The sequence below is a fragment of the Mytilus trossulus genome, chromosome 3 (genome assembly GCF_036588685.1).
Source record: "Mytilus trossulus isolate FHL-02 chromosome 3, PNRI_Mtr1.1.1.hap1, whole genome shotgun sequence".
Classification (NCBI taxonomy): domain Eukaryota; kingdom Metazoa; phylum Mollusca; class Bivalvia; order Mytilida; family Mytilidae; genus Mytilus; species Mytilus trossulus.
Genome location: NC_086375.1, coordinates 65,010,874 through 65,024,512, shown reverse-complemented (window position 1 = coordinate 65,024,512; position 13,639 = coordinate 65,010,874). Strand labels below are relative to the sequence as shown.

The 13,639-nt window shown below is 33.6% G+C and overlaps 1 protein-coding gene across 2 annotated transcripts; it reads right to left on the bottom strand.

Annotated features, from left to right (window-relative positions):
* Nucleotides 1-4,050: 4,050 nt before the first annotated feature.
* On the bottom strand, nucleotides 4,051-13,242 carry LOC134712126 (mitochondrial amidoxime-reducing component 1-like). 2 transcript variants are annotated; one of them, XM_063573298.1, is made up of 7 exons: nucleotides 12,915-13,242; nucleotides 10,006-10,185; nucleotides 9,592-9,766; nucleotides 9,037-9,177; nucleotides 8,486-8,550; nucleotides 7,822-7,896; nucleotides 4,051-4,333 (listed from the first exon to the last, which is right to left on the bottom strand). In XM_063573298.1, the coding sequence occupies exons 1-7, from the start codon at nucleotides 13,127-13,129 to the stop codon at nucleotides 4,225-4,227; spliced, it is 960 nt and encodes a 319-aa protein (XP_063429368.1). In that variant the 5' UTR covers nucleotides 13,130-13,242; the 3' UTR covers nucleotides 4,051-4,224. The 2 variants fall into 2 exon arrangements, 1 of the variants encoding a protein (XP_063429368.1); XR_010106260.1 differs by having other exon boundaries at nucleotides 4,266-4,333; nucleotides 8,490-8,550.
* Between the last annotated feature and the right edge of the window lie 397 nt (nucleotides 13,243-13,639).

Genomic DNA, 13,639 nt, shown 5'->3' with positions numbered 1-13,639 from the left:
GAATAAAGATAGGCGAAGCATGACCCCAAAGGACAAACTCTTAGTTGCATTGAAAATGTTTGACAAGCAAGACAATTAATGGTTTAGGGTAGGGCATATAAAAATCAATCATGTGACCCTGAAAGCCAAAGTAAAAGGTAAAAGGTATACCAGTGTACGCGACACATCGTTTTTATGTGCTGTACCCACGTGCCAGATGTCAAAAACCTAGTTGTCGAATGAAAACATTGTTTCGGATATAAAAATCCTCCCCCCCCCCCCCCAAAAAAAAATAATCAAGTAATTTTACCTTGATGTTCGAGGTTAAGACGATATATGCAAAACATTATCTTATACTAGCAATACACCTTCATGCCAACTGTAGATTATTTTTTATCGTAACAGCGCGGAGAAGACCATTTCTTCGGGCTCCCAGGTTATCAATTAACATGGTTAGATTAGGCGAACGTTCGTTTGTAACGCTCACTAGAGGGTCCGTAAAACACATTAGTGAAAAGAAAGCTATTTCATTCATAAAAGCACCACACAAAAAGCTGAAGATAGGAGAACACAAACCACATCAAAAACCAGAGGATAAACTCAGACAAAACCCAAGGTAAGTTTACTGTGGAATGCATTGTTTTGTTCTTTGAAAATATATCATATTATTTTAGCAACAACTTTAGAGAAGACCAGTCGAAATCTGCATATGAAGATGACAGCGTTCAACCACTACTCGCTCTGTATGGTTGTCTGTATATTTATACATAAAATAAAAAAAAACAAAAATTTCACGTTTTTGGTCTAATGTTGAAAGCTTACCACAGAAAACTGTGATTTCGTTTACAAATAAAACTAGACTACAACGCAATCAAATTCGAAATGCCGCATTGAAATTTTAATAAACAAAAACACAAAAAATATAGTTGCTTGAATCAAATTAAAAATAGTCAGTCGCCATTTACTTTTATTGATATTATATTATATGGTGGAACTTTTTACTCGTTCTAGCGAATTTTAATTTTTGATATTCGATGCTATCTATTATTTTTATCTGACATTATTTCTATATTCATTACATGTTCAAGTCTGATTTAGTCTTGTTTACTGATTAATGTATAACATTGTTATATGCTCAATACCCAATCAAGAGATGATCGATTTTATTACATGAGCCAATTCTCAGTACTTGGAATTTTTAACCTCGAAGTATATATGATTATACCTGTTCTTTGTAGGTGTTAACTGATAACTGAAGCCCCGAACGGGAAAAGAGACCTTAACCTTGAGCCATTGAAAACATTCGGAAAGTAAGCTTCTATTCTATCATAAAAATATCATTGATGATTACAGCACTTTATTATGAAAAATTATGAAAACTTTTGAAGAAAAGATCAAATATTTAGTTTTATTTCAGCCTGTAAATAAAGGCAACAGTAGTATACCGCTGTTCAAAACTCATAAATCAATGGACAAAAAAACAAAATCGGGGCAACAAACCAAAACCGAGGGAAACGCATTAAATATAAGAGGAGAACAACGACACAACATTAAAATGTAACACACATAGAAACGGACTAAGCATTAAACAAAATCCTATGAGAATAACAAATATAACATCAAAGCCAAATACAAGAATTTAAGATAGATAAGTACCGTGGCACGTCTTATAGTAATGTGAATTCACACTCATATATAAGAGAAAACAAACGACATGTTAAAATGTAACACACACAGAAACGAACTATAATATAACAACGGCCATATTCCTGACTTGGAACAGGACATTTTTAAAGGAAAAAATGGTGGGTTGAACCTGGTTTTGTGTTTTTATTTAAAGAAGAAATATTGAAGAAGACAAATCTATTTGCATACACTAGAGAAAGAACTTGTAGTTTTCGCATATAAAATATTCCTTTACAGTTTCTAGGATATACTTCGACGTCCACTTGTCTGTTTGTCCATCTGATGAGTTTTTTAAGCCTTTTTTAACTGATTTTTATAATTCGTTCTTATGTTGTACTGTTATACCACTGTTCCAGGTTGAGGAGGGTTGGGATCCCGCTAACATGTTTAACCCCACCACAGTACGTATGTATGTGCCTGTCCAAAGTCAGGAGCTTGTAATGCAGTGGTTGTCGTTTGTTTATGTGTTACATATTTGTTTTTCGTTCATTTTCTTTATGTAATAAGACTGTTAGTTTTCTCGTTTATATTGTTTTACATTCATTTCGGGGCCTTTTAAAGCCGACTATGCAGAATGGGTTTTGCATTTGTTGAAGGCCGTACGGTGACCTATAATTGTTAATTTCTGTGTCATTTTGGTCTTTTGTGGAGAGTTGACTCATTGGCAATCATACCACATCTTTTTTTTATATTAAATATGTATAGTCGTAGAATTAACAATGATTTGTGTAAAATTTCAGATTTAGAAAGACAAAAGCTTACGGTGATTCTCCATTTTTTGCTATTAACACAGCAATAGATAAAGAAGGTATAATCAAAATTGGAGACCCAGTTTATATCTTGAGGAGACCAGTGGTATAAAATCATAATATGTACAAAATATCACAATGGAGAAACAGACTTTTCAAACCGTATTTTTCTGAGATGTGCAGACTTACAAATTTAAAGTTTACATTCAATCAACTTTGTAGTGTTTATTTCATCTTCTTTTTGCAACATAACAGGTTAATGTTGATTAAACAGTATGAATGTAGTTGAAGTAAGTAAAGTCATGTCATTTTAAACAAATTCTAAAAGGTACAGATCACGGATTGTCAAAAATGTAAGATTTTTTAAAACGATTAAGTGACAAGGAAATAATAATTTTGTGTGAATATGAAGAACACTCAACTGTTGTATTTTAAATTATAATGTTTTTTAAAATAGTTTTTATATATAATGTAATTTCAGAAAGTAGATGAGGTCAAGAAACTCTGGGTTTTCTTGGGTGCTTCAACGCAAAATATGTTTATAAAATGTACATAACTTCAAACAAGTTTATATATAAGTGATCTCCCCTTATATTGCAATGCATTATGTAATTGTTAAAATAGTCGAAATAAACAAGGTACATGTCATTGAGAAATATTGATAAAAAGTAACACAAAAAATGCAATCCTTCTAAAAATTCGCATATTTTGTTAAAGATGTACTATTTTACGATCCAAGATCAGTTCAAGATGGTGGCACCAGACGACCTTCCTTTGTCACTACAACTTTCTCCTTTACAATTTTTGAAAGCATGATGAGTCTTGCATCTTTTCGCCTTTGTTTTGGAGATCTTCATTCTGGGTGATTTAGCATCATGCTTCCACACGAGTAATTATGGTGTTTGTTCATCACATATTTTGCTGCTTGTGTATGAACCATCTCTCGTCCCCAGGCCAATCTCTGTTGTATTGTACGGATCCCATACTAGACTGGCGTATTTTGTTTAGGTCTTACAAGTGTTTTATATGCTTTTTTCTTTACAGAAATTGATCCGATATACACGTTTCGTTTTAGAAACCCGATTGTTATATAGGCTTTGTTACATGCGTTGTTAACATGGACATTTCATTTCAGTTCGGATTTGAATGTGCAGCCTAGATATTTGGCGCTTTTAGCACGTTCTAAAGTGTGACTATGTAGCTTTAAGGATGTTGCAGGGTATTGTTTTCCGGCTGATGGTAGATTTCTAAGTACTTGTCCGGGTGGGAGACCATTTTCTATTTGGTTCCCCATATAGCTTGTTTATCTAGATCTTTTTGTAGGTGTTTGAATCTTTGTCAGGAATCAGGAATCTTTGTCAGGAATCAGGAATCTTTATATCTTAAAATATTTATATTTCCTAAAAAAGCACTAACTCTGTATTTTTTTTTTCGAAGGCAGAAAAACTTTTTTTTTTGTGTATATACCTTGTTTCAATTTCTATATTCAGAAACTATAATATCCAGATATAACTGAGTATGCTAGTTAAACAAACAAAATCGGTTAAAAGCTCAAAAGAAATTAAAGTATTTCCTTATTTGGAAACAATGCAGACTCTAAATAAAAATTTTCCATCATTTATGTGTTCATTATTCATTATCAGACAAAAGATACAAATTGGAACGGCTGTAATTATTTATTAACTTGTGTCGTATGTAACATTATTGTTGTTATTCTTAGAAGTTACACAACGTTTATCCTGAGTGCATACTTGTAGTCTTGAGTAAGTGACTTCGAGTATTCTATGGTGATTGTTTTGCAGTAACATTCCTACTTCCTTATCACATACACTGGGTCACCAACATTAATTTCACCCTCTATGTCAATAGCTGCATTCACTCCAAAAAATGGAACAATATCCTCCGTTATGAGCCTGTAACTGAAAGAAAAATTGACATTATTTTCATGTACAATTATTTAGCCAGACGTGTGTTCTGTGTGCTAACATTGCCTATGTGAAATTTTAAAATTGTTTGTATATACATTGAACGACAAATATATGTGACGTATAAAATTTTCTTACGTCAGACACGCGAATCAGTGAATGTGTTTGTAGATGTTTTTGTGTTCTGTTAAATTGTTCCTTTTAAAATTGTTACCCATATTTTGACTATTTTATTTATTATGTCTGTTTAGTTCATGCATCATTGTAAATATAACGGAATGTAACGAGACTGTCATGAAAGTGAGAGGTTTAGCGCTATAAAACCAGGTTTAATCTATCATTTTCTACATTATAAATGCCTGTACCAAGTCAGGAATATGACAGTTCTTGTCCATTCGTTTTTGATTTCGCCATGTGAATATGGACTTTTCGATTAGATTTTCCTCCAAGTTCAGTATTTTTGTGATTTACTTTTCTATAAATCAGTGACGCTCGAATCACACAATTTTAAAAGGCCGAGTAAAGTACGAAGTTGAAGGCTAGTGAGGAACAAAAATATTCAGAAAGGTTTTACCAAAAATTCAGCCACAAAGTATCCTTGTGATCCGCTAACGAGAACAGTTAACAAGTGTATTAAATTACGGCAGGGGCATTTGGATACTATTTACATATTTCGAAACCAGAGGCTATTTCACAAAACAAATCGTATGTTAAGAACATTTCAGTATAAATTACGATCATTTTTTTTTTCACAGGCGCACGATTTTTTTGGTGAATAAAGCCAATAGTTCGCGTCCCTTATTAAAATTGAAATGAAGGGCAACAACTCCAAAGTTAGCGAAAATCGTCTTTTGGGGAATAAATGTCATAACGGGTCAGACAGTGGTTTATTATAAGTTATCTACGTTCATATCCGTAGATATGGATATTTTAACACCCTGAAGTATCCCAGTACACCATGAGGCGTAGCCGAAGGGTGTACAGGGTACTGTATCCGTAGATATGGATATTTAAACACCCTGAAGTACCCCAGTACACCATGAGGCGTAGCCAAAGGGTGTACAGGGTACTGAATGGTGTTAAAGTATCAATATCTACGGATATGAACGTAGATAACGAATTTATCCCCGGTCTTAGTCCGAATCGGGTGAGTTTTATGGAAATTCGGGTACAAAGTGTAACGTGAAAACAACGTTTTTTCATTATCTAAAAGTTTTATTGAAATTTGTAAATTTTACATATTTTATACGGGGTAGAGTTTGGTAGAACCCTACAGGTAGTCAAATATAAGACGTTCTGAATACGGAGACAGAGAAACTGGATTGAGTAAAATTTGGCGCTCAATGTAGTGAGAGTAACGTCATAGATGGTGTGACGTCAACGTGGGTCATTTGCATAGCTAGGTCAGTAGTCCCATTCCTTTAAAATGAGGCAGTTAAGTGATGCATTTAATGAAATGAGTGTAAATGATCGGCATGATAGGACAAACATCGTTAATAAATTAAATATTTACTTACAAACATCATGGATAATCTTCAGAATTCAATATTTCACAAGGAGCAATTATGGAACTAAGGAAAACTTGCGTGAAGTTCCCCAGGATAATGGTTAGCAACGTCCGGGGATATGGGTTAGCAACACCCAGTGGCTATGGGTTTTGTAACGACGTGTCTTAACCAATCGAAATCCTAGAAATATACTAAGCCGGGGATAAGTCATATTAGCATGCTTGTAATGTAGATCTTGTATACCAATCTTTTTGGCAGTAAAAAGTTTCTACCTATCTTTTTTTATTTTTTTGAGAGTGCGATCTTTGAAGTGCAATCCTCGAAAAGTCTTTAAAAATCGTCTATAGAGGCAACTCCTTAAAGGAAACAACTTGACAGTTATTGAAATATTCGCATTTTTATCAATCTTGTATTTCTGGTTTTTTTTTTTTTTTTTTTAAAGTTCACAGTTTCCACTTATCTAATAGTCAATTACAGCAGCGATTCGATATGGAGTATATATCTTTCATTTCAATGAATACGATATTCCATGGCTTGCATTTAGTTGCTGGTCTCGTGGAAGCTATAAATTAAACCAGGAGTCCCGAGTGGTAAAGTTGAAATACTATCGGGTCCGTTCGCTCACAAAACACATTCGCACTCTACACGTTAGGCCACTAGGTCTGCTTACAAGGAAGCTTTTAAACTCAAAGTTCCAAGTGGTGAAGGTAAAGTCACCGTACGTATTTTACCGAATCAATATCTTTCATAGGTGATCGAATTGTAACCATAATTCCATCCTGTTTTCCCCGAAACGGACCGACCGGATTTGTAATTACATGAGCAAGGAGCAAGACTGATGCCAAATATGGAACAGGGTCTGTGTACCCTTTCGGATAACCACCAGTTTTGGTGAGGTAAGATTTCGTTTATTTTCGACTTGAATGTACTTTTTGTATCTTTCGCCACTTTTTCACAGGCAGTAATTAATTCATCTCATGGTTTCGCCCGGGTTAAAGAGGCGATTTTGTAGATCTGAATTGCTGATTATTATTGCCTTTGTCAGTCTCTACCTACCTTATATGGATTGGATTGAGTTAATAGATAATTCAGCCATAAATCGTCAACAAATGGCAATTAACTGAGGAGGCAGGTAGATCTTGAAATTCTGAGCTTTCATGGCTCTGTCAAATTTTCTCTTGTCGCTAGTATACTTTCCAAGATATATGACAATTAATGCATTTTACCCATATGTCTTATCCTGGTGTCTATGTTCGTAAACCGATAAGGGATCAACAAAATGTATATACTAGATACCCTAAGGATCATTCAATCATAATTGGCTTGAATTGGTCCAGTAATTTCTCAGGAGTGATGGAATTAGCAACCCTGGCCAATGGCCATATGGGCCAGGTTGGCCAGAAAATTGGTACCGTTAATTTTATTACTACCACTGGGTCGATGCCTCTGCTGGTGGACTATTAGTCCCCGAGGGTATCACCAGCCCAGTAGCCAGTACTTCGGTACTGGCATGAAAATACGGATTTATTGTGTTATTAAAATTTACTGTTACAAAATATAAGAAATTATTATAAATTAAGGAATGTATCTCCCTCATGCAAAGCTCTAATTCCTTTCACGGATTTGGCTAAACTTTTTGGACCTTTTGAATTATAGCTCTTCATCTTTTATATAAGCTTTGGATTTCAAATATTTTGGCCACGAGCATCACTGAAGAGACATTTATTGTCGAAATGTGCATCTGGTGCAAGAAAATTGGTACCGTTAATTTTATTGGCTAAAGATTACATGTTAAGAATATTACAATATGTACAGCACAATTTATATAGATAGTCCGTTCCTATAAAAAGGCTATTAATATTGCAACAGCTTACAATGTTGATATATGTTCTCAGTCTGTGATATCACATTAAAATACAACTGGAAAAAAATTTAAACCCTTATTCAGACAATTATACATTCTAGTTTACTTACGACTTTAAAGTTTCTAGGGGTTGTCTTTTAGTATCTTTTTCTCCCGTTGCAGGATCAACTGTTGTTAAGATACATCTAAAATGGTATAAATTAATTTATATTGGCTTTTTTTAATCAATTATTTATTCTGAAACTATTATCTGAAACATTGAGACACAAGTATTACATGTCTCTGATATTATGATGGATTCGAAAAGACATCTAGATAGGATCTGGAACTTCTCAATGTAGCATTATATGACAAATTTCAACTAAATATATGAAAAGTCAATCGCTAACGATAGGGGATGCAGCTATTTCTGTGCAAAGTACAGCTTAGTCATTCAGGAAACACAAACTCGCATGTTGTTTGTTTGCATCTAATAATTGTACAATATACTGAAACAGTTAATACAGGGATATTCACTATATAAGAAAGAGACGAAAGATACCGGAGGGACAGTTAAACTCATAGATTGAAAAGAAACTGACAACGCCATGACATATTCTATGTCTAGTTACGATGAACATTTTGCTTGGTCAACAGCGAAAATAATCATAAACTGTACAGTAGACCCTCTGACTATGTTTCAGGTGAAGACTTATTAATTGAAGTTATTATCGACGGGCACAAAGTAATGAGAAATCATCACATGCATGCCATGACAGGAATCATAATACCTACCTACCGCACAAATCTAACAACCTCATGTACACTGAATTGCCTATTTTCATTTCTGCCCAGTTGTCCTGTATAAAAAAAAAAAAAAAAAAAAAAAAAACACATGTGTACTAGTATTTACTAATAATTTACTAAAAAATCAAAATAACATTTAACATTTATTTAATCAATCTAGAATTTGTACAATTATTACATCCCAGCTTTATACGTTTTTCTCCTTCAGATTTTTTACTTCAAATATTTACATAATTCTGCCCTCTTTCATGAAACATGCAACTGATAGACATTTATTTCTCGATCTCTCGCTCATTCATTTCCATTTCTATTGTTTTAACCTGAAATCAAAGAGGTTTTTTTTTTTACCAAATATAAACTGCCTACAACTGGTAGGAATTGTACCTACTTGTTTCTTGTACACAAGTTACAACTATTATATGCTACTTATCATTGCACATCATAAAGAATGATAGTATTTCATAATGTTGATGAAAGTTTAGGGTGAGAATGAATTTAAGTTTAAACTTCGTGTATTGCATAATGCAGAAACTCTTTACCTCGTCGTATGGACCACAGCCGTCTATAGTAATGTTCGGTCTAAATCTCGTCATTGTAACTTTCTTCTCTAGTCTTGTATTGAGATCGTCTAAAGATGCTTGTGATAATATCATATAAGCACCGAAATCGGCAAAGGCACTCTGAAAATTGTATAAGTAAACATTTCTCAATCATTTGTCAATGGTATGGTTTATTGTTATCAATAATATATGCAATTGTCATTGTTAGAGTGATCAGATATACGCATATGCAAAGTTTAGGCTAATTTAGTTTAAGCGTGTAATGGTTTTCGCCTTTAAAAATACCGTTACAAAAGACCATACTATCTTGTTATATAGCCATATAGAATTAATGGTTTGTGTGTTTGGAAGAAATTGCAGTGAGTAGGTTTGGTGTGAGCATAGTCCATTACAATTAACTAACTGTTGTGTAGATACAGATTTGAAAGAGAAAAAAAAACTCGTTTGTAATGTAGACATACTTTTTTCATGTTCCTAGTACAATTTAATGAGTACGCATGTTACACACATATATGTTATAACAAATATATATACCAGATCTCCTTCAACAGCGGGATTACCAAACTCTTTAAATACTAAAGAGCTATCTCTTTTTTCCATGGATGGTGTAGAGACAACTATCGAAGGTCCGTCATAACCAAGATATTTAGCTATCCAACTTTCCGCATCCTCTCCACAATATAAACCAGTTATATAGTCGTCCCAAACTCTAAAACGTGTGTGTATATTTTAAAGTCAGAAATGATCGATATGCAACACATAAATGTTAGACAAAAAAAATGACAAAAAACTAAATGACGCTAGTAATAATTTTAATGGTTAACAAGGGACATTCCTTTTATTTGTTTTGTCTGACTTGTCAAATTAAACTATGCAGCATGATTTCAAATTTTGTAGGGTTTTTTTGTTTTTTTTTGTGATTTAAACTAAAATTAATTGCAAACATACCTGCATTTTATCAACTTTGAATTTTTGTCGATGGGTGGGCATTTTGGCAAGACTAAAGTTGGCATCCCTGGTGCATCGAGAAGAAGATTGTCACTATCTGATGATGGTTTTATCAAAACCAGTTTTGGTTCCTTTCGGGCAGACAAAAAAGCTCCATCCCGTCGTATAACCATCCAGTGTCTGAAAGAAATACATATTTTCAATGTCTCACTATACAAATCTTTGCTTCCAACTAAAACTTCGCAAACTGATGTTCATCGCGATAAAATATCCGACTGAATGTATTTCCGCTGTATATAAACTGTACACTTAATCCCAAAGTCTACCAAGCCAAAAAGAACTATTATAACTTTCCTTTAAGGTAGCTTGTTAGGTTGCTGAAAAAGAATTGGTGTGAAATAAAACTTTATGGTGGAAGCACACGTTTAGAACAAATCTCTTTTCTATGTTGAGTTTTATTACCAGTATATAATTACTCATGTACAACTTATTTTTAAAGTGATTTGCATAGTTCATGATTACCCGAGACGTTACTGCAAACAGATGCATGTCGAACTAAGAGATAAATGTACCTCAATAAGAATATGCCAACGGAAAATACAAATCAGCGAACTGAAATTTAACAATAGGAAATGAAAAGTCGTTCCGTTTATCATAAATATTTTGTTTTGATGAGTACCACGTAAATGCTTGATAACAAGGTTTTAAAAAGACGTTGGTCACTTTTCACGTGGGTGGAAGTGAATAAATATCAAATAAAAAAGATGTGGTATGATTGCCAATAGATGAGAGTGTATATGATTGTTATTGAGACAAATATCCAAATTAACAACTATATGCAATCGTATGGCTTTCAAAATAAAAAAGAAATCTATACCTTATAGTAAACTATTAGTAGACCCTGACATGAAAAAATGTAAAACATTTCAAATGAAAAAAAAACCAACGGCCTGATTTATGAAAAACAATAAACGCAAAACAAAAACGACTGATTTGGCTATATACTTTTGGACCTTTTGGATTATAGCTCTTCATCTTTTATATAAGCTTTGGATATCAAATAGTTTGGCCACGAGCATCATTGAAGAAACATGCATCTGGTGCAGGAAAATTGGAACCGTTTGTTATTGCAGGTTTCTGACTTTGAATAATCACATGTATAATTTGCCGGACTCGGTTATACATGTAGCTCAATCACGCTGATTGAATATGTATTTCGAAAAAATCAGGGATTAAGAAGGGATATAATTACGATACTGTTGTCAAGTCATTAAAGATTGCATATTTTGGCGTTAATATTGAGTCACTGATAAGGTCTTTGCGTCGGAACTAAATACATTTATTCTAAAAACAGTTGTTGGCATGACACGGGTTATGTTCTTCTCATATATGTTATGATGGTATGATACTAAACCCCTAACGGGAAGGATTGTGCCTGATGTTCATATGATGAAATCATAATCTTTCAGTCAGTTTAATTGAAGTCTGGAGCTGGCATGTCAGTTAACTGCTAGTAGTCTGTTGTTATTTATGTATTATTGTCATTTTGTTTATTTTCTTTGGTTACATCTTCTGACATCAGACTCGGACTTCTCTTGAACTGAATTTTAATGTGCGTATTGTTATGCTTTTACTTTTCTACATTGGTTAGAGGTATAGGGGGAGGGTTGAGATCTCACAAACATGTTTAACCCCGCCGCATTTTTGCGCCTGTCCCAAGTCAGGAGCCTCTGGCCTTTGTTAGTCTTGTATTATTGAAATTTTAGTTTCTTGTGTACAATTTGGAAATTATAAGTATGGCGTTCATTATCACTGAACTAGTATATATTTGTTTAGGGGCCAGCTGAAGAACGCCTCCGGGTGCGGATTTCTCGCTACATTGAAGACCTGTTGGTGACTTTCTGCTGTTGTTTTTTTATTTGGTCGGGTTGTTGTCTCTATGACACATTCCCCATTTCAATTCTCAATTTTATAAATCGTTAAAATACATACAGGTGCTGCCAATATCTATCTATGGTTTGTTTTTATTTTTTCTTCAAAATGTCAAGCCATGCAAAAGCTGTGATTTATAACAATAACGGAATAATGCAAAAAGAAAGGAACAATAAGTCCAGTTTTTAACTTTTTTGAATTCGAGCGTCACTGATGAGTCTTTTGAAGACGAAACGCGTGTCTGACGTATGTACAAAATTTAGTCCTGGCATCTATGATGAGTTTATTTATAGCCGATTCAGAAATATTAATTACTGTAGTCAGCACTTTTATCTGTATTAATACGGGTTTGTTCATGTTTGACTGAGTTGTATCCACAGGCGCTTGAGTATATGCTACATAATACATGGCAAAATCCGTATCGCATGCTGTATCACCACGAGAAACCGGCTGATATTGGTAGAGTGGTGATACATCTATGATTGTATATAAAAATGCAAGTGAACATTATATATTATGACAGTGAAGGGGACAGTGTAGGTATTCCATAGTGACAGCTTATCTATATATTTCTGATGCATTGCGTATAGATGCCTTTAATGGAGTAAATAAGATAAAATATGACAATATAACTTTTTTTTAGCACGAACACGTTTACAAAAAATGGCATTAATGGATATGACAACAAAATACAGATTAACTACAATAACGTATGTGCAATAATTTATAAGCTGAACATTATAAAAGAAAATGTAGTGAATCTTCAATGTCTATATTATGAGTGAGTATATAGATCTTTCAGCAAACACGTTTAGTTTGCTTTGTTTAACTTTTAGTCTCTGCCGCTATTATCAATGCCTTATACAGTATCAACAAACTTCTTTAAATAACTATAGATTTCATTACGAAATCTAAATCAATAAAAGTATGAACACGTGGAATGCAAGATAACAGTGAATAAACAAATTTGAACTAACCTGTCTGTAATGTTGTTGTAATGTAATCCTGTAATTGTACATTTTGCCGTGTCAAGGTGTATTGGACCACCAGATTTAACAGGAAACTGGTTTATTGATTTAATTGTCCCAATTTGTTCAAACTGTTGGAGTTTTTTACGTCTACAATAAGCTAAGAATGCAATTTTTGCCGAGGAAATTGATAAAAAGGCAAGAAATACGGAGCCATCTGACATGATGCATCAAATATGTTAAAGACCGAAAAGAAAATATCACGGACGACCTTTTAAAGCGGAAAGTAAGCCATCACATCTAATGTTAACGCTATTATCGTATTACATAACTGAGTGGCCTAGTTTCACTTCTGTCTGACATAGTTGTATGGGTTAAACATCTATGATCTGCATGATCACAGTGACTGCTTATACGGTGTCTGGTTTAGAGATTTAATCTAAATAATTTATCCATCACCTAACTTATAATTAACATCAGAGCTCTATTTATAATACATGTACTATAAGGGAAACACATGCACTTTGTATTATGCAGTTTGGTAACCTTGTAATAAATCTGATTAAATTAAATCATTTAGATTGGTATCGATGACAGACTTTAAATACCTTTGACCTCGATGCATTTTTTTGCAATAATGTTTATAACTTAATAAATGCTCTGTTCATTTACATTATGAAAATCAGATTGGAAATAAGGTAATTACGATTTGACATTGCATGATTGAAGCATTA

Excerpts from the sequence above, each read along its gene's own strand:
- LOC134712126 (XM_063573298.1), bottom strand. The coding sequence starts at position 13,129 with ATGTCAGATGGCTCCGTATTTCTTGCCTTTTTATCAATTTCCTCGGCA. Across the intron at positions 9,178-9,591 it reads CCGCTGTTGAAGGAGATCTG|AGTGCCTTTGCCGATTTCGG; the intron begins GTATATATATTT and ends TACAATTTTCAG. Across the intron at positions 4,334-7,821 it reads CCCCTAGAAACTTTAAAGTC|TTACAGGCTCATAACGGAGG; the intron begins GTAAGTAAACTA and ends TTTTTCTTTCAG.